The sequence below is a fragment of the Brienomyrus brachyistius genome, unplaced genomic scaffold (genome assembly GCF_023856365.1).
Source record: "Brienomyrus brachyistius isolate T26 unplaced genomic scaffold, BBRACH_0.4 scaffold76, whole genome shotgun sequence".
Lineage (NCBI taxonomy): Eukaryota > Metazoa > Chordata > Actinopteri > Osteoglossiformes > Mormyridae > Brienomyrus > Brienomyrus brachyistius.
This window is the reverse complement of record NW_026042351.1, coordinates 534,596-552,661: the sequence shown is the minus strand read 5'-3', so window position 1 is coordinate 552,661 and position 18,066 is coordinate 534,596. Positions and strand designations below refer to the sequence as shown.

Below are 18,066 nucleotides of genomic sequence, written 5' to 3'. Positions count from 1 at the left end.
AAATCGATTCTCAAAGATTCAGAATCGATTCTGTGTTCTATCAAATTGCGACTGCGCGCCGGAAAAATAAACATTACAACGCTCGCCTCTTACATATGCTGCTCTTCATTTGAACAATGGACAAACTACATCCTGCACCATCAAATTTAAAATCGACTGTGTGGCAACATTTTGGATTTTGTGAAGACAAAGAGAAAGGGGTCGTTGATAAAAGCCATACTGTGTGCAAAGTCTGTCGCGCCAAATTTAAGTATTTCGGGAACACTACTAATATGAAGAAGCATATAACACGGTTCCACTCAGAGCTGCAGGAACGGACTTCGGTCCCGGTTCACTCAAAGGACCCTTGAGCAAGTAGCAAAGCTTCCATCCAATTCTGAAAAAGCCAAACGAATTACCCGGTCAGTGGCGGGTTTCATTGCCAAAGATTTGGCCTTATTCTGTAATGGAGAACGAAGGATTTCGCTCAATGTTACAGGTGCTTGAGCCAAGAAATAGTGTGCCGTCACGACGTTATTTCAGTGACACTGCAATACCCGCACTCTACAGGGAGACTAAAGCTCAAATTTTAGAATCAATAAGTAATATGGACAGGATTGCAATAACATGCGATGCATGGACATGAATTTCAACAGACTCGTATGTCACCATTACGGCTCACTACATCACGGATGAGTTTAAGCTCGCGGCTGAAGATAATTCTAAAGGTTCTAAACAAAAATAAATAAAAGACATTCCTTCCTTTGTTAAAAGGTTCTAAACAAACTGAAAACAACACATTTGTTGATTTGTTGTTACAATTGTTCTTAGTAATTGTTCATCCTGATATAATTTTGTTAAAATAAAATCAATAAAAGTCTTTATTTCACTTTGTCATTTTAAAAATTGAAATACTGTCAAACAGAGATTCTAACTATGAACAAAAAACATATAATTTAAATTTTAAATTAAGCATATTTGCAAAAAAATGTATATGAAGAATCGTTTTGGAATCGGATCGTGGATCCCAGAATCGTAATTGGATCGGATCGCGAAGTACCTAAAGATTCCCACCCCTAATCCTAATGGGATAAGAACGTTCTGAAGGTTTGAGGCAGCATCACCAGCACTTAAGTTCATGGACAGTTGTGTGTATGTTTTCCCTCACTGCTGCTGGCTGACAGACAAACGATGACCCCTGAAGCGGTTAGTATTCTGTAAGACAGTAGGACAAACTAGATTGAGTGGCGCACGCTGATGACATCATGCACATTATGTCCACTGGGATGGAGAACTGGTGCAGGATGATGATGTGTAATGTTTCATCATATTTAGGCAGCAGTATCACTCCGGCTAGTGGGGGCCCGGGGACCAGCTGGAACAGAAGCGGGGAGGCAGGGATGCGGGCAACAAGCTGATAGGCGCCCCCCCCCCCCCCCCCCCCCCGTTTAACGCTCCCTGCTCACCTGCGAGTCCCAGGCCGGCGCGGCTGTGCGCCAGTCGCTCACAGAGCAGGCGGCTCCATTGATAAGCAAAGCAGAGCCTTATTGAGGGGTGGGGTAGCGGGGGGGGATTCACTGTTTGCTGGTTGCATAGGAAGCTGTGTGCTCACTCTGGGGGGGGTCTAGCCCTGTAGGTGCTGAAGGAGAAATTCGGCCCATTAGTCCCGTAGGTGCTGAATTTAACCAACCAGTTACAACCAGTTTAACCAGTTTCTTGACTGAGGATTGTGAATCAGATGCTGGTATTTATCTCTGCTAATGAAGTGAATCACTCTAAATGTCACTGGGTACAAAGGGCTGCATAGAAAACTGTCCTTCCTGCCTGCTGTGTCTCTGTGTGCTGGAGCCTGATGTCACTGGTTCTCTTCTGCTGTCATGAGAGAATCAGGAAGCCGCCCCAGTGAATAAAGCTTAATGTGGCAGATACATCTTTCCAAACTACAACCCCAATTCCAAAAATGTTGGGATGTTCTGCAAGTTGTAAATAAAAACAGAATGCAGTGATATAGAAATCTGATAAACCTGTATTTTATTCATAACAGAACAGAAAACATATCAAGTGTTTAAACTGAGAAAATGCATCATTGTAAGGAAAAATTTTGAATGTCGCAGCAGCAACACATCTCAAAAAAGTCAGGACAAGGCCATGTTTACCACTGTGTGGCATCTCCTCTTCTTTTAACAACAGTCTGTAAATGTCTGGGCACTGAGGAGATCAGTTGTTTGAGTTTTGGGAGAAGAATGTTGTCCCATTCTTGTCTGATACAGGATTCTAGTTGCTCAACTGTCCTAGATCTTCTGTGTCATATTTTTCATTTTATGGAGCATCCAAATGTTCTCAGTGGCGGAAGATCTGGACCGCTGGCAGGCCAGTTCAGTACCGGGACCCTTCTTCTACGAATCCATCATGTTGTAATTGATGCAGTGTGTGGTTTGCATTGTCATGTGGGAAAATGCAAGGTCTTCACTGAAAGAGACGTCGTCTGGATGGGAGCTTCTGTTACTCTAGAACCTGGATATACCTTTCAGCATTGATGGTGCCTTTCCAGATATGCAGGCTGCCCCTGCCATATGTACTAATGCACCCCCACACCATCAGAGATGCTGGCTTTTGAACTGAGTGCTGATAATACGCTGGGTGGTCCTTCTCCTCTTTAGTCCGAATGACATGGTGTCCCTGGTTTCCAAAAAGAATATCAAATTTAGATCCGACTGACCACAGAACAGTTTTCCACTCAGCCGCAGTCCATTTTAAATGAGCTTCGGCCCAGAGACGACGTCGGTGATTCTGGATCATCTTCATATACGGCTTCTTCTTTGAATGATGGAGTTTTAACTGGCATCTGTGCATGGCAGCGCGAATTGTGTTCACTGACAATGTTTGTGGGAAATATTCCTGAGCCTATTTAGTGATTCCATTACAGAATCATGCCTGTTTGTGATGCAAAATATCACAGGAATCTAGTTTTTCACAGAGATTTCTCCAGATTCTCAGAATCTTTTGATTACATTATGTGCTGTAGATGATGAAATATTCAACCTCTTTGCAGTTTTATACTGAGGAACTTCTTTCTGAAATTGCTCCACTATTTGTCAGTGCAGTATTAGGGGGATTGTGACCCTCTGCCCATCTTTACTTCAGAGAGACACTACAGCTCTAAGATGCTCTTTTTATACCCAGTCATGTTACTCACCTGTTGCCAATTGACATAATTATTTGCAAGTTGTTCCTCCAGCTGTTGGGTTTTTGTACCACTAACTTTTCCAGCCTCCTATTGCCTCCATCCCAACTTTTTGAGATGTGTTGCTGTCATGAAATTCAAAATCAGCCAATATTTTTCATGAAATAGCAAAATGTCTCAGTTTAAACATCTGATATGTTTTCTATACTTTGTTATGAATATAATACAGGTTTATGAGATTTACATATCATTGCATTCTGTTCTTATTTACAATTTGCACAATGTCCCAACTTTTTGGAATTGGTGTTGTAATATACCACAATGTTATTCTTTATCTGCAGTAACAGCAATTTTAATGGGGAACTTTTCAGTCTTTCTGTTACATTTCTGTAGATTAATTGAGGTCTTTATGTTTCTGCCTAATTCACAGAGACCAAATGGAAGATTGCACTTCAGATCTACATGATAAATCGGGTTTATCATCCATATTGAAGGTTTGTATTTATTGCTGATATATATTTTCTTGGCTGTTATGTCAATTAGCTTATATTTTATACAACTGTATAATAAGAAATTCATCATCTTAAAGAAAACATGTTTTAATCTATGATTCACAAGTGAAACTCTGAAAAGGTTTGGTATAAGTAGCAATAATTAACTCTGACTGTTTATTTTAGTCGCTAGAGGAAAAAGCCATGAAGTTCCTAAAGGAGGAACTGAAGACGTTTGTGACGCACCTAGATCAGAATTACCCAGAATTCTCTGAGCCTCAGCTGGAGGAGGACAATGCCCTGGACTGTGATGGTCAGATGCAGAAGACCAGTGTTAGAGAGGTAGCTCTGAAGATCACACTGTACATCCTGAGGACCATGAAGCAAGATGATCTTGCTGACCTGCTGGACAAGAGTAAGAGCTTTATAACATTATGTACATGTACAATATTGTGCATAAGCCTTAGGCAGCCAGAGAAAAGGATGTTTAAATGGTCTTCATGTTGGTGTAGAACTACTATAATATGTATGTCAAAGTGTGTTTGCCATTTCAGAACCTCTCCCAATATCACCCTAATATTTGCAGAAATCGTGCAGTATATCCACGTATTTGTTTACTTGACCACTAACACACCTCATGTGGCTGATCAATATCTTCTTGAGTTTTAAACTAATTTAATTAATTAATGAAGTGAGCTGGTGGTGAAATTTAACAAATACATGGACTGGCTGTGGTGTCATGATCGTGTTCGCGGGATGCAGCGATCGTGCGGGTCGGCAGGTCAGGAGAGGCAGGCAGGCAGTGATCAGGGCTAAACTGGGGTTTATTTACGACGGGACAGGAGCTTGAAACACACACCACACCGAATCCACAATGACGGACAAGGGGAACAGGTCAGACCAGGACTTAAATAGGACAAGACTAAGCAAAGTAATCAGACAGGGCTGGAAACAATCAGGGAAGCACACGTGGGTAATCAGGGGGCGTGGCACACATGAGGAGCCGACGAGCCGGGTCATGACATAGTGCCCCTGAGGAGAGGTTTGGGAAATGAAAAGGGGTTTTGTGTTTTTTTTGGTTCTGAGCAGATATACACTTACTACCCAGATAAATGGCTTTAAACATTTCCTTTGGCTGCCTAAGGCTTATTCACAGTCCTGTATGCGGTGTTCCAGTAAAATACACATGATAAAACTTTCAGTTTCACAGTCACAGTCACAGGGAAATATCTGGATATATATGTGTAAAAAAGTGTGTTTTTGGAAAATATTCTTCCTCATACTGGTCAGGATCACGGTGAGAATTAGTGCATTTTCCTCTCATTTCTTTTCAGGACAGCTCATGCTGCAACATCAACAGGAAATTAAATGTAAACTTAAGAAGCAATTTGAGTGTGTATTTGAAGGGAAAGCTAAGGAAGGACAGCCAACACTTCTCAGTGAGATTTACACAGAACTCTACATAACTGAAGGTGGGACTGGAGCAGTCAATGATGAACATGAAGTGAGACAGATTGAAACAGCATCCAAGAAAAGACGAACAGAAGATACTACAGTCAAGTGCAATGATATATTTAAACCCTTATATGGGCGTGTGACACCTATCAGAACTGTACTCACTAAAGGGGTGGCAGGTATCGGAAAAACAGTCTCTGTGCAGAAATTCATTCTCGACTGGGCAGAAGGAAAAGCAAACCAGGATGTTCACTTCATATTTGCTCTTCCTTTCCGGGACCTGAATTTGATTAAGGATGAATACAGTCTGATTGAACTACTTCACCACTTTGTCCCAGAACTGAAATCATTTCAATCCACTGACCTGTTTAGCTCCAAAGTCTTGTTCATCTTTGATGGTCTGGATGAGTGTCGCCTTCCTCTGGATTTTCAGAACAATGAGAGCTGGTTTGATGTAACAAAGAAAAGGTCACTAGATGTGCTGTTGACTAACCTCATTAAGGGGAATCTGCTCCCATCCGCTCTCCTCTGGATAACCTCCCGGCCAGCAGCAGCCAATCAGATACCAGCTGAGTGTGTCCACCAGGTGACAGAGATACGAGGGTTCAGTGATGCCCAGAAGGAGGAGTATTTCAGGAGGAGATTTAATGATCAGAGCCTGGCCAGCAGGATTATCGCACATGTGAAATCATCAAGGAGCCTCTTCATCATGTGCCACATACCTGTGTTCTGCTGGATTTCAGCCACTGTGCTTAAGAGGCTTTTTAGTGAGACTGACAGGGGAGAAATTCCAAAGACTCTGACTGAAATGTACACACACTTCCTGATCTTTCAGACAAGTTTAAAAAATGACAAGTATATGAAAAACCATAAAACTAAGCTTAAGGAATACAGCAAGGAATTTCTTTTGACACTTGGTAAACTTGCTTTTGACAACCTTGAGAAAGGCAATCTCATATTTTATGAACAAGATCTGACAGAGAATGGCATTGATGTCACTGAAACTTCAGTTTACTCTGGAGTGTGCACAGAAGTCTTTAAAGAGGAGTATGGGTTGTACCAGGAGAAGGTGTACTGCTTTGTGCATCTGAGCATCCAGGAGTATCTCGCTGCTTTATATGTGTTTCTGTCAAACTCATCAGCTGACCTGCTGGTGACTGCAGTGGATCAGGCATTAAAGAGCAAGAATGGACACTTGGACCTCTACCTCCGCTTCCTCCTGGGCCTCTCAACAGACTCCAGTAAGACTCTGTTGCAAAAGTTACTGGGGCCGACAAGAATCAACTCACATACCATTAAGGATACAGCCCAGTACATCAAGGGGAAAATAAAGGAGAATTTATCTCCAGAAAGGACCATCAATCTGTTCCACTGTCTGACTGAACTGGGTGACAATTCTCTAGTAGAGGAAGTACAAAGATACCTGAATTCAGGAAACATTTCAGTAGATGGCCTCTCACCTGCACAGTACTCAGCTCTGGCCTTTGTGATGCTGATGTCAGATGAGGAGCTGGATGTGTTTGACCTGAAAAAATACATCAGACGAGATAAACAGCACTGCAGGCTGCTGCCTGTGGTCAAGAACTCCAGGACGGCCCTGTAAGTGACGTGGGGATGGGAAATCATGTCTGGTTTGGCTGCGATACATGAATATTGTTTGAAATATGTAATATATATTATATATTTCTCTTCAAGGATTAATACGTGGGTTTTATTTTGATAATCACAGCTATAGCTGATGTATAGCAGTAGCTAATCTTGACCACAGACTTTATAATGACTGAAAGTAGTGATGTCACTTTTTGTTTGTTACTACGTTTCCATTCCCATCCAGTCTGCCTTCTGATCACAGGCACAGCATCCTAACCTGCTATAGAAACAGTGAGGGCTCTTTATCCACAGGGTGTATCAGTGGTATGTGAGTGTTATTGTCAGCAGGCGTGTTCATGTGATGGAGCCCAGAGCTGGGAGCTTCCGTATGACTGCTGTCTCTGGCTGCTAACTGGCGCCCTCTGCTGGCCTCAGCTGCACCTGGCTGAGGATGGGACGACACATCTAGTCTGGCAGACATAGATAAACATTGTTTAAAATATAAAATGAATATGTAAATATGTAATTTATTTCCCCTCTTTTATCAACAAGGTTCCTTTTTAATCTGGTTTATATTAACTGAAGGTAGTGATGTAGTAAAAACAAAAAGACAAGATTTCCACGACCATCCTTTGTGTAACAAATAACCAAAGATACAACATCATACAGAATGGTCCGGTTTTCACTAATAGTGGGAAAACCACTCATATTTGTTTCAGTTCTGGATGCTGTAGGAAGCATTTCTGTAAATACTGGGTGTGGTGCGTGACTCTTTGGGTTCGGACTCTGTGTCCATGAGCGGACGGTCGCTGGTTCAGATCTCTTGGCCGGCAGAGTGATGTCATCGCTGAGCCCTTGAGCTGCAGGGGTGCTGGATGCTGGCCGATCTTGCGCTGCGACCCCCAAACTTCCTCTCACCTGTATATGTGTCTGTGTGTCTCTTGGAGAGCAAGATGGGAGGGGCGAAAAGACAATTTCCCAATGGGGGTGAATGAAGTATCATTATTCATAAATCATTCAAACAAACATTTTTCTAAAAGCCTATTTCACAGGACTGATAGCTCTCCGATTAGTGTATTGTTGGTTAGGGCTGGGCGATAAGTTAAAAAATGTGTATGTGTCATTTAGTATAAAAATATCGCAATAAACAATCATTTTGAGTCCCCCCCCCAAACACTGAGTGCAATTTCAGTTCAGTTCAGATTTATTTGTATAGTGTATTTTCACAACATTATATCATCTCAAAGCACATTACAGCATCCCTGCCCAAAGCCCCCAGTGAGCAAGTCAGAGGGGACAGTGGCAAGGAAAATTACCCTAGAAAGACGAAAGCTTGGGAGGAACCAGACTCAGAGGAGGAGCCCATCCTCCAGGGGGCAGCAGAGGAAGCCCTAACCCTAACCAGACCCAAAGGGGGAGCCCATCCTCCAGGGGGCAGCAGAGGAAGTCCTAACCCTAACCAGACCCAAAGGGGGAGCCCATCCTCCAGGAGGCAGCAGCAGGCCAGAAGGACGTCACAGGTAGTGGAGACGTTGCAGGCAGCAGGGTAGGCAGGATATCTTGAAAATTTGGGGTCTCCAGGCAGCACAGCCCAGGGGGAGTAGGGGAAATAAAATGTGAAGTTAGTCAAAGTAGGGGAGACTAGAGGCAGTGCAAACAGTTAGGTGAGTGCAGCATGTAAGCTCCGGCAGATATGGCTATGGCAGCATAAGCAGGAGGGAGAGGCAGGTGGGAATGCAGGCATGGGGAGTCCCTGAATGTCAGCACTCCAGTTCCACAAGGGGGTGTGAAGCTAAAGTGACAGACAGGCAGTTCAGTTTATCCAAAGCCAATGGCACCGATCCCCACCCAGCTCTACACCTTACACTATAGGTCTGACTGGGAGTGAGCAGTTAGCTAGAGCTAGAACTAGAGTCCCTACAAGCTAAACTAAACAGGTGTGTTTTTAGTCTAGACTTGAATATTGAAAGTCAGCCTGAATCCCGCACATCCGCTGGAAGACCATTCCACAGCTGAAGAGCTCTATAAGAGAAAGCTCTGCAGCCTGCCGTAGCTCTTTCTGCCCTGGGAACTAACACATATCCTGCTCCTTGAGATGGAAGAAAGCGAGGAGGGTTGTATAAGGCCAGCAGGTTACTAAGGTATTCTGGTGCAAGGCCATTCAGCGTTTTATAAATCAATAGCAGTATTTTGTAGTTAATCCGAGACTTAACTGGAAGCCAGTGAAGGGAGCATAGAACAGGGCTAATATAATCAATTTTTTTAGTGTTTGTAAGAACTCTGGCTGCTGCATTTTGTTCCAGCTGAAGTTTATGTGAGGATCCAGATGGGCTCCCAGAAAGGAAGGCATTACAGTATCCAGCCTGGAAGTTATAAAGGTGTTAGTGTTTCCGCTTCATGAAAGGAGAGCATCTTCTGAAGCTTGGCTAGGTTCCGTACATGATAGAACACAGCTTTAGTGATGCTTTTTATATGAGCATCGAAACATAAATCTGAATCAACCAGAACACCAAGATCTCTGACCACTGTGTCAGGTTGGGTAGGAAGACCACCAAGGTTGAGGTTGTCAAACTTATTTTGAGCCACTTTCGGACCAGTTAACAGTACTTCTGTTTTTCTGTGTTTAACATAAAGAAATTATTTGCCATCCATTACCGGATATCTAGTCGACAGTCGTCTAACCGAGAGCTGTGATGCATCATCCGGCGTAACAGATATATATAACTGTGTATCATCAGCAAAACAATGAAACCCAACACCATGATTTCTGATAATGTGACCAATATATACAGTGTACAGTAGCGGCCCAGCACTGATCCCTGAGGGACACCATTGTAGGAATATTTAGCTCAGGTAAATTTTAATATCTCCACCAATTTGTTTTGATTTGAATTAATCATTATTTAATGATGTTTATTACCTAATTGTTATGCTGAATGGTTGGTTCCTCCAAACTCAATTGTGAATCCCCGTGAGTCGGTTAATGTGAGACTTACATGGGATTCACTAGTTACCAGTATCGCTTAGTAACCTGGGTTAGTAGGCTCGTCCAGCGAGCTGCATCACCAGGTAATGTAAATGATCGGTAGCGAAGCTCCCCTCATGGCCAATGAGAGGGAGCCTCACGATATTTCAGTTGAGTTTGAGGTTTTAGAGCTCAGTAGCCAAATCGCACAGAGGCAGAGACTATTGTGAGCACTCAATGAACAGAGGCTGAAGTGGTGTAAAACTGGAGTGATTTTCCATCGGTTTGATACCAAACATGCCATACCAGCCTAGCGGTTCACACCGAATACCATCTGTAATGATTAATTAATGATTACTTATATTATGTCATTATGTTATATTACTCACACCAGTCCCTGGACTAAGTGGTCTAGGTTGCACCTCAATCAGAGGTTGCCCTTTATACGGACATTATATGACATATTCTCATGTCAGCAGCACATCTTACCCTTACAGAGGCATGGTAGAATACAAAGATCAGATAAGGGCTGCTGAGGAACGTGGGAAAGAAAAGGGGGGGAAGGTTTGTCAGTCAAGGAAAAAGAATCTCCAAAAGTTAAGACACATTCGAACATAACCTGTACATATCTGTATATTAAGACTAGTAGTCAAGAGTAAATACATATACAGATATACTGTACAACAGCCAAACTTAAAAGAAACTTTCTTTAGGGTGTTGGGTGAGTGGTATGTAAGGCAGGATGTCTGGGGAGGGGGTTGTGTGCCAAGTCGAGGGACCCCTGTACTTGGGGTCCACTCTGCTGTCTGTAGGTCGTAAAAACTTTGAGCAATAAAAGTTGGAGTGCTGGCCTCCCTTGTTATCTGTGTGTGTTTAAGTGTGTCTGTGTGTGTGGGGTCACGAACCCCCCTTTGATGCCTAGGCCAATGTGTGCCTCTCGTACCAGGGTAGGCCTTGTCTCAGGCCACCTGGAATTTAAGCTTTGTGATATGTGCATGTGTGATCCTACACCAGATTTAAAATGGGTAACCTTAAAAGGGAAATACTGTTCTGCAAAGCAAGCACAGTTTGTGGAAACACGACCATAAAGTCATAAAGCAGGTTAACAGAACTGCTTAGGTTGTTAGAATGAAAGGAAGCTGATTTACTTGTTTGCAGAGTGGATGGGGTCTTGGCAGTATTAAATAATACCTACTTTTCTTTCTAGTAGAATAGATTACTGTAATGCCCTCTTGTCTGTTTCACATCTACAACGGGCCCAGAATGCCGCTGGCGGAGTGTTAACACGCACCAGTCACAGGGATCACATCTACAACGGGCCCAGAATGCCGCTGGCGGAGTGTTAACACGCACCAGTCACAGGGATCACATCACACCTGCTCTCACATCCCTGCACTGGCTTCCTCTGTCTTTTAGGATTGATTTTAAAGTTCATTTGCTAATTTGTAAATATTTACGTGGTTTAGCTCTGTCCTGCCTCAGTAACATGACTGTAAGGTATGTCCCAGGCAGATCAGTCAGATCATCCGGCAGTAATTTACTGATTATTCCTAAAACCCGGCTGGGGAGGGAGGGGGCAGCTTTTAGTCACTATGGGCCCAAACTCTGGAACTCTCTCCCAGAAAACCTGAGAGCTACTGAATGTCTCAGTACTTTCAAAACTAGGCTGAAAACGCATCTTTTCACCAACGCATATAATAATGTATGATAATCATCCATCCATCCATTTTCCAAACCGCTTGTCCTACTGGGTCGCGGGGGGTCTGGAGCCTATCCCGGAAGCAATGGGCACGAGGCAGGGAACAACCCAGGATGGGGGGCCAGCCCATCGCAGGGCACACTCACACACCATTCACTCACGCATGCACACCTACGGGCAATTTAGCAACTCCAATTAGCCTCAGCATGTCTTTGGACTGTGGGGGGAAACCGGAGTACCCGGAGGAAACCCCACGACGACATGGGGAGAACATGCAAACTCCGCACACATGTGACCCAGGCGGAGACTCGAACCCGGGTCCCAGAGGTGTGAGGCAACAGTGCTAACCACTGCACCACCATGCCACCCCCCTATGATAATCAGTTTTATTATTTTATGCTTTTATTAATATCAGTAATTGTCGGGGGGCGGTCGCTTCCCCCAGAAGACATAGGGGCTAGAGGCCCCTTTGAGGAGGGGCCCTTAAAGAGGAGATGGGTGTTTAAAGTCCTTTATGATGGTTTTTAATTTTATTTTTTTAAAACATTTTTACTCTATTTTTATTTCTTTTGCGCTTATTGTTATTTATTCTGAGCTTATTTGAAATTTTTTTTCTTCTTTTTAAATGTTTGCAAAATTCTTTATAAATGCTGTGGCTAAAATGCGCTATATAAATAATGATTGATTGATTCAGATAGATAGATGAGAGAGAGAGTTTACTTTTAACCACCTTTATTAAACAGTTAGCAACCAATCCTAATCACAGCCCTGGCGGGGTCAGGGACACACTTAAAGCTGTGCCTGAGACTAAGATACGAAAAACTGAGTTGGGAAGCTCAAAATTCCCACCAGAAAGCTTCACTTGAATGACTGACATTCTGGCTGCTGACTCAGAGATAGAAGTTGGTGATGTGACAATACTGAACTTACAAGAATGGCGAACGCATGGTTACTGCAAGGGACAATGCTTGTGAAATTCTGTGCAATGTTTCTTTTATACTGCTTCAGAATCTTAAGCTAGAAAGCTGAACTGAAAGCAAATCATGAATCCTTCTGTTATCTTGCTTTGTATGTAGCCTAAGCGCATTTCCCCAGCAAAGACGATAATCGCAGGTTAGTCACTGTCAAATATCGACACCGGGATACTTGTCTGATTACGCTCATTACCGATAATATCGTCATATCACCCAGACGTAATTGGTGATTTGACATGTTCCCAGGTATAACAATACAGGGAGAGAAAGGATTTTACTCATGGGATCAGGAATCCAAGTGCCAGTTGCTGCTGCATTAGCTGCTGGGAATGTTCACATCTCCTCCTTTCAGTGATGGCAGAAAGATGGCTAAGGACTGCACTGGAAGCACTGGTCTGACTGTTATGGGAGGGTTCACGTCCATCTTGCTGTTGATGTGTTCCTATGTATTCCTATAGCTTGTACTTAATGTTTTTACCTCTAGTTTTGAGCAAAGGTGCACTGACTCACAATTAGTGATCATGTGACTGCAGCAGATTGTCAGGACGCACAGAACACTCTGCAGACTATAATTCATTTTGAAGTGTAAGCTGTGCTGCTAATTATAATGAAAACAAATGCTTATTGTAATGCTTTGTATTTTACTAATGTGTAGGATGTGTATATGTCTGTGTCTTAAAGTGTTTTCTGTTTCAGGCTGAACAGCTGTGATCTCATAGATAAACACTGTGAAGTGCTGTCTTCAGCTCTCAGATCAAACTCCTCACCCCTGAGAGAGCTGGACCTGAGTGACAATGACCTGCAGGACTCAGGAGTGAAGCTGCTCTCTGCTGGACTGGGGGACTTACACTGTAAACTGGAGATACTGAGGTCAGTATTACTGGGTATTCCACACTGTAAACTAGAGATACTGAGGTCAGTTTTACTGAGTATTCCAGACTGTAAACTGGAGATACTGAGGTCAGTATTACTGGATATTTCACACTGTAAACTGAGGATACTGAGGCCAGTATTGCGGGGTATTCCACACCGCAAACTGGAGATACTGAGGCCAGTATTACTGGATATTCCACACTGTAAACTGGAGATACTGAGGCCAGTATTACTGGATATTCCACACTGTAAACTGGGGATACTGATGCCAGTATTACTGGATATTCCACACCGCAAACTGGAGGTACTGAGGCCAGTATTACTGGATATTCCACACTGTAAACTGGGGATACTGAGGCCAGTATTACTGGATATTCCACACTGTAAACTGAGGATACTGAGGCCAGTATTGCTGGGTATTCCACACCGCAAACTGGAGGTACTGAGGCCAGTATTACTGGATATTCCACACTGTAAACTGGGGATACTGAGGCCAGTATTACTGGATATTCCACACTGTAAACTGGAGATACTGAGGCCAGTATTGCTGTGTATTCCACACTATAAAGAGGAGATAGTGAGCAATTAGCTAAGGGAAAGAGAGGAGGGGTCCTGCCTTGTCTTAGACACTAAACTGTAATTCTTGAATTATTTATTAGAGCATCACATTTATTTAATAATTATAATGGTGAGGTGATATTATTTACTGGGGAGTTTCTGTCTTTCTCTGCAGGCTGTCAGGCTGTAGAGTCACAAAAGAAGGCTGTTCTTCCCTGGCTTTAGCTCTGAAGTTAAACCCCTCACACCTGAGAGAGCTGGATCTGAGCTACAATCACCCAGGAGATTCAGGAGTGAAGCTGCTCTCTGCTGCACTGGGGGATTTACACTGTAAACTGGAGATACTGAGGTCAGTATTACTGGGTATTCCACACTGTAAACTAGAGATACTGAGGTCAGTTTTACTGGATATTCCACACTGTAAACTGGGGATACTGAGGCCAGTATTACTGGATATTCCACACTGTAAACTGAGGATACTGAGGCCAGTATTGCTGGGGAATCCACACCGCAAACTGGAGATACTGAGGCCAGTATTACTGGATATTCCACACTGTAAACTGGGGATACTGAGGCCAGTATTGCTGGATATTCCACACTGTAAACTGGGGATACTGAGGCCAGTATTGCTGGGTATTCCAAACCACAAACTGGAGATACTGAGGTCAGTAATATTGGGTATTCCACACTGTACGCTTTAGATACTGAGGTCAGTATTACTGTGTATTCCACACTATAAAGAGGAGATAGTGAGCAATTAGCTAAGGGAAAGAGAGGAGGGGTCCTGCCTTGTCTTAGACACTAAACTGTAATTCTTGAATTATTTATTAGAGCATCACATTTATTTAATAATTTTAATGGTGAGGTGATATTATTTATTGGGGAGTTTTTGTCCGTCTCCCTGCAGGCTGTCAGGCTGTAGAGTCACAGAAGAAGGCTGTTCTTCCCTGGCTTCAGCTCTGAAGTTAAACCCCTCACACCTGAGAGAGCTGGATCTGAGCTACAATCACCCAGGAGATTCAGGAGTGAAGCTGCTCTCTGCTGTACTGGAGGATCTCAGCTGTAAACTGGAGAAGCTGCAGTGAGTACAGAATATGCATTTTACACAAAAGTAACTGGACAGCAAGAAAACCCACAATGCCTTTCAGCAGTTACATAATAAACAAACACAAACAGCTTCTGTTTTCTTCTCCTACGTCCTTATATCCCACAATCTTATCAGCCCTCGATCCATGCTAGAAATAATTAAGCAGGGAAGCAGGAAACATCCATTCAACCATATTGTGACGTCCGCTGAGCGGAGGAGCAGGCAGACAGGGCAGTGGAGCCGTGAAGACGAGCAAACGGGGTTTATTAAGGGCAGACGAGGAAACACGGCTCACAACATCAATGACAGATCTAGGGAAACAGACCTGAACACGGACTGAAATACACAAGACAAGCCGAAATAACAGGAAACAGCTGGTCAGAATCGGGGCAGCAGACGTGGTTAATGAGGGGGCGTGGCACACGAGGATCACACGAGATGGGCGTGACACATATAATCCATGCAAAACATTTGTGTTGGTTAGCAAAGTTAACAGCACTGTTACAGATAAACATGCCGACTTTAACGTGTTATGGACAAAAAAATAATGGACACCAAACAGAATCGGAATGATTGTTAAAATTATTTTTAATAATTTAATTGTTTTCTGAAAATCCATTATGTCATGACCCTTATCCTCCTCATTTGAATACAGTGCTGCAGTGTAAAAAGTGGATTTAAAAGTGTTTAATCTTTTTAAGGGTGGGCCGGTGTGAACTCACAGAGAAATGCTGTGAGGCACTGGCTTCAGCTCTCAGATCAAACTCCTCTCCCCTGAGAGAGCTGGACCTGACTGACAAAGACCTGCAGGACTCAGGAGTGAAGCTGCTCTCTGCTGGACTGGGGGACTTACACTGCAACCTGGAGATACTGAGGTCAGTCTGACTGGGTATTCCACACTGTAAACTGGGGGTAGTGAGGTGAGTATTACTGGGTATTTCACACTGTACGCTGGAAATACTAAGGTAGAAAATAACTAATGATTTCAAAATAAAGCAGGAGTATCTAAGTCTAGGGGTTGACTTAAAAAATAACATTAGATTCGCTACAGTAAGTGGAATGTCGAAAGTAAGACTGCATTGGAGGTTAAGGATGACATTAAAAGTTTCTTCCAATATTTTAACTCCAAAAGAGCTCTAAAAGCTGAAATCACTCATCTGCAGGATAGTAACGGCCTTATAATTGAAAATGAAAATTGATATAGTAAATGAGTTTAATGATTATTTTACACGGGTGTTCACAGTAGAGGACATGATTAACTTACCACCATTTAGTACAAATACAGTGTCGTATATAAACAATATACAGTCCCTCCACAATTATTGGCCCCCTTGTAAAGATTTGTAAAAAGGGTTAGAAAAAAATCCACCTTTTGGCGAAGCAGCTTCATCTCACACTGAAAAAAAATGAGAAAAATCCAACCTTTCATTGAAATAAATTTATTCAAAGAAAAACAAATCCTTCATCAAGAAATAATTATTTTCAACAAAAACACATGAGCCACGATTATTGGCAGCCCTGCCTTGCTTTTAATACTCTGTACAGCCTCCCTTTGCCAGTATAACAGCACTGAGTCTCCTATAACATTTTATAAGGTTGGAGAATACAGAGCAGGGCATCTGAGACAATTCCTCTTTACAGAATCTCTCCAGATCACCCAGGGTCCTCGGCCCTCTCTTGTGCACTCTCCTCTTCAGCTCAGCCCACAGGTTTTCAGTGGGGTTCAGGTCAGGGGACTGAGATGGCCATGGCAGAAGCTTGATTCTGCGGTCAGCTGACCATTTTTATGTTTATTTGGACATGTGCTTAGGATCACCGTTCTGCTGGAAGATCCAATGAAGGCCCAGTTTTTGTTTCCTGGCAGCAGCAGCCAAATTTTAATATAAAATGTCCTGGTATTTCATGGACCCCATAGTGCCATGTACCCTAACGAGGTTTCCAGGGTTTTTGGAGGAAAAACAGCTCCACAACATCACAGAACCTCCACCATATTATACAGCTGGGATAAGGTTCATTTCATTATAACCATCCTTCTTTTTACGCCAAACCCACCTTGAATGTTTATTGCCCAAAAGCTCCATTTTTGTTTCATCTGATCATTGAATTTCATTCCAGTCAAAGTTGTATAATGTTTTGCAAACTCCTGGCTCTAACATTTTAAGTAACTGACAGAAAAAGCTTCTTTCTGTCATAACTTTCAAAGAATCTGTTAGCATGAAGGGGGCGTCTGATGGTTTTTTGGAGACGTGGTAACCCCAAGGTTTTACTTTGTCTGGTAATTGACTAACAGTCATCCTTGGGGATTTTTTGCCTCTCTTACGATCCTCCTCACTGTATGTGGGGACAAAATAAACTTGGGTCCTCTTTCAGGCAGGTTTCTAACAGTTCCAGTTGATGTCCACTTTTTAATTATTGCCCTAACAGTAGAAATGGGCATTTTAAGGCGAGTAGCTATTTTTTAATACCCATTCCCTGACTTATGAAGGTCAGCACACTTCTCCCTCATTTGGTCTGTGTGTCTCTTATCTTTCCCATGTTCATGGATGACTAAGGGAATTTGGGCTCTGTGTCTCCTCATGTTTGTACCCCAGTTACTCAGGAAGTCATGGATTACAGCTTGAAGGTTCCTATTCACTTCAATCAACTCAAATATGTATAATTTACATGGGAAACATGCTTCAGTTACATTGTGTTTGTCACGCTACGTAAATTCGGGTAAGGCAGGTGGGCAGGAAGGACCAGGCAGGAAGGCGGTAAACGGGGCAAACGAGGGTTTAATTGGGAATAGGGCAGGATGGAAACGCAGGCAGGGACAAACGGCAGGTAACGGCAATGACAGACAACGGGTTAGTGTACAACAGAGACTTAAATACAGGGAACTAATCAGAAAAGAACATGACGCGACTGGGCACAATCAGGGAATCACACGTGGGTAATTAGGGGCGTGGCAGACACGAGGAGCGGACGGAGCGGGCGTCACAGTGTTCACTATAATTTGCAGGGCTGCCAATAATCGTGGCTTTATTATTATTTATTGATGAAGGATTTGCTTTTCCTTCAAATAAATTGATTTTAAGTAAAGGTTGGATTTTTCTCATTTTTTTCCGTGTGAGATGAAGCAACTTCACCAGAAGGTGGATTTTTTCTTACCCCTTGTACAAAGGGCTGCCAATAATTGCAGAGGGCATGTATGTATAACTGAGGCTGATGT

At 43.0% G+C, this 18,066-nt stretch overlaps 1 protein-coding gene across 5 annotated transcripts in view; it reads left to right on the top strand.

Moving 5' to 3' along the window:
• The window catches only part of LOC125726781 (NACHT, LRR and PYD domains-containing protein 12-like), a 31,928-nt gene extending 14,095 nt beyond the window's left edge, over nucleotides 1-17,833 (top strand). For 2 of the 5 annotated variants that reach the window (XM_049003265.1, XM_049003268.1), the window contains 7 exons: nucleotides 3,594-3,657; nucleotides 3,841-4,069; nucleotides 4,989-6,708; nucleotides 13,034-13,207; nucleotides 13,944-14,117; nucleotides 14,676-14,849; nucleotides 15,557-17,829. In XM_049003265.1, coding sequence (XP_048859222.1) covers nucleotides 3,594-3,657; nucleotides 3,841-4,069; nucleotides 4,989-6,708; nucleotides 13,034-13,207; nucleotides 13,944-14,117; nucleotides 14,676-14,849; nucleotides 15,557-15,740 — 2,719 coding nt within the window. In that variant the 3' untranslated portion in view covers nucleotides 15,741-17,829. Of the gene's footprint in view, nucleotides 1-3,593; nucleotides 3,658-3,840; nucleotides 4,070-4,988; nucleotides 6,709-13,033; nucleotides 13,208-13,943; nucleotides 14,118-14,675; nucleotides 14,850-15,556 lie in introns of all 5 variants that reach the window. The other 3 variants (XM_049003266.1, XM_049003267.1, XM_049003269.1) reach the window with 3 other exon arrangements.
• Nucleotides 17,834-18,066: the final 233 nt, after the last annotated feature.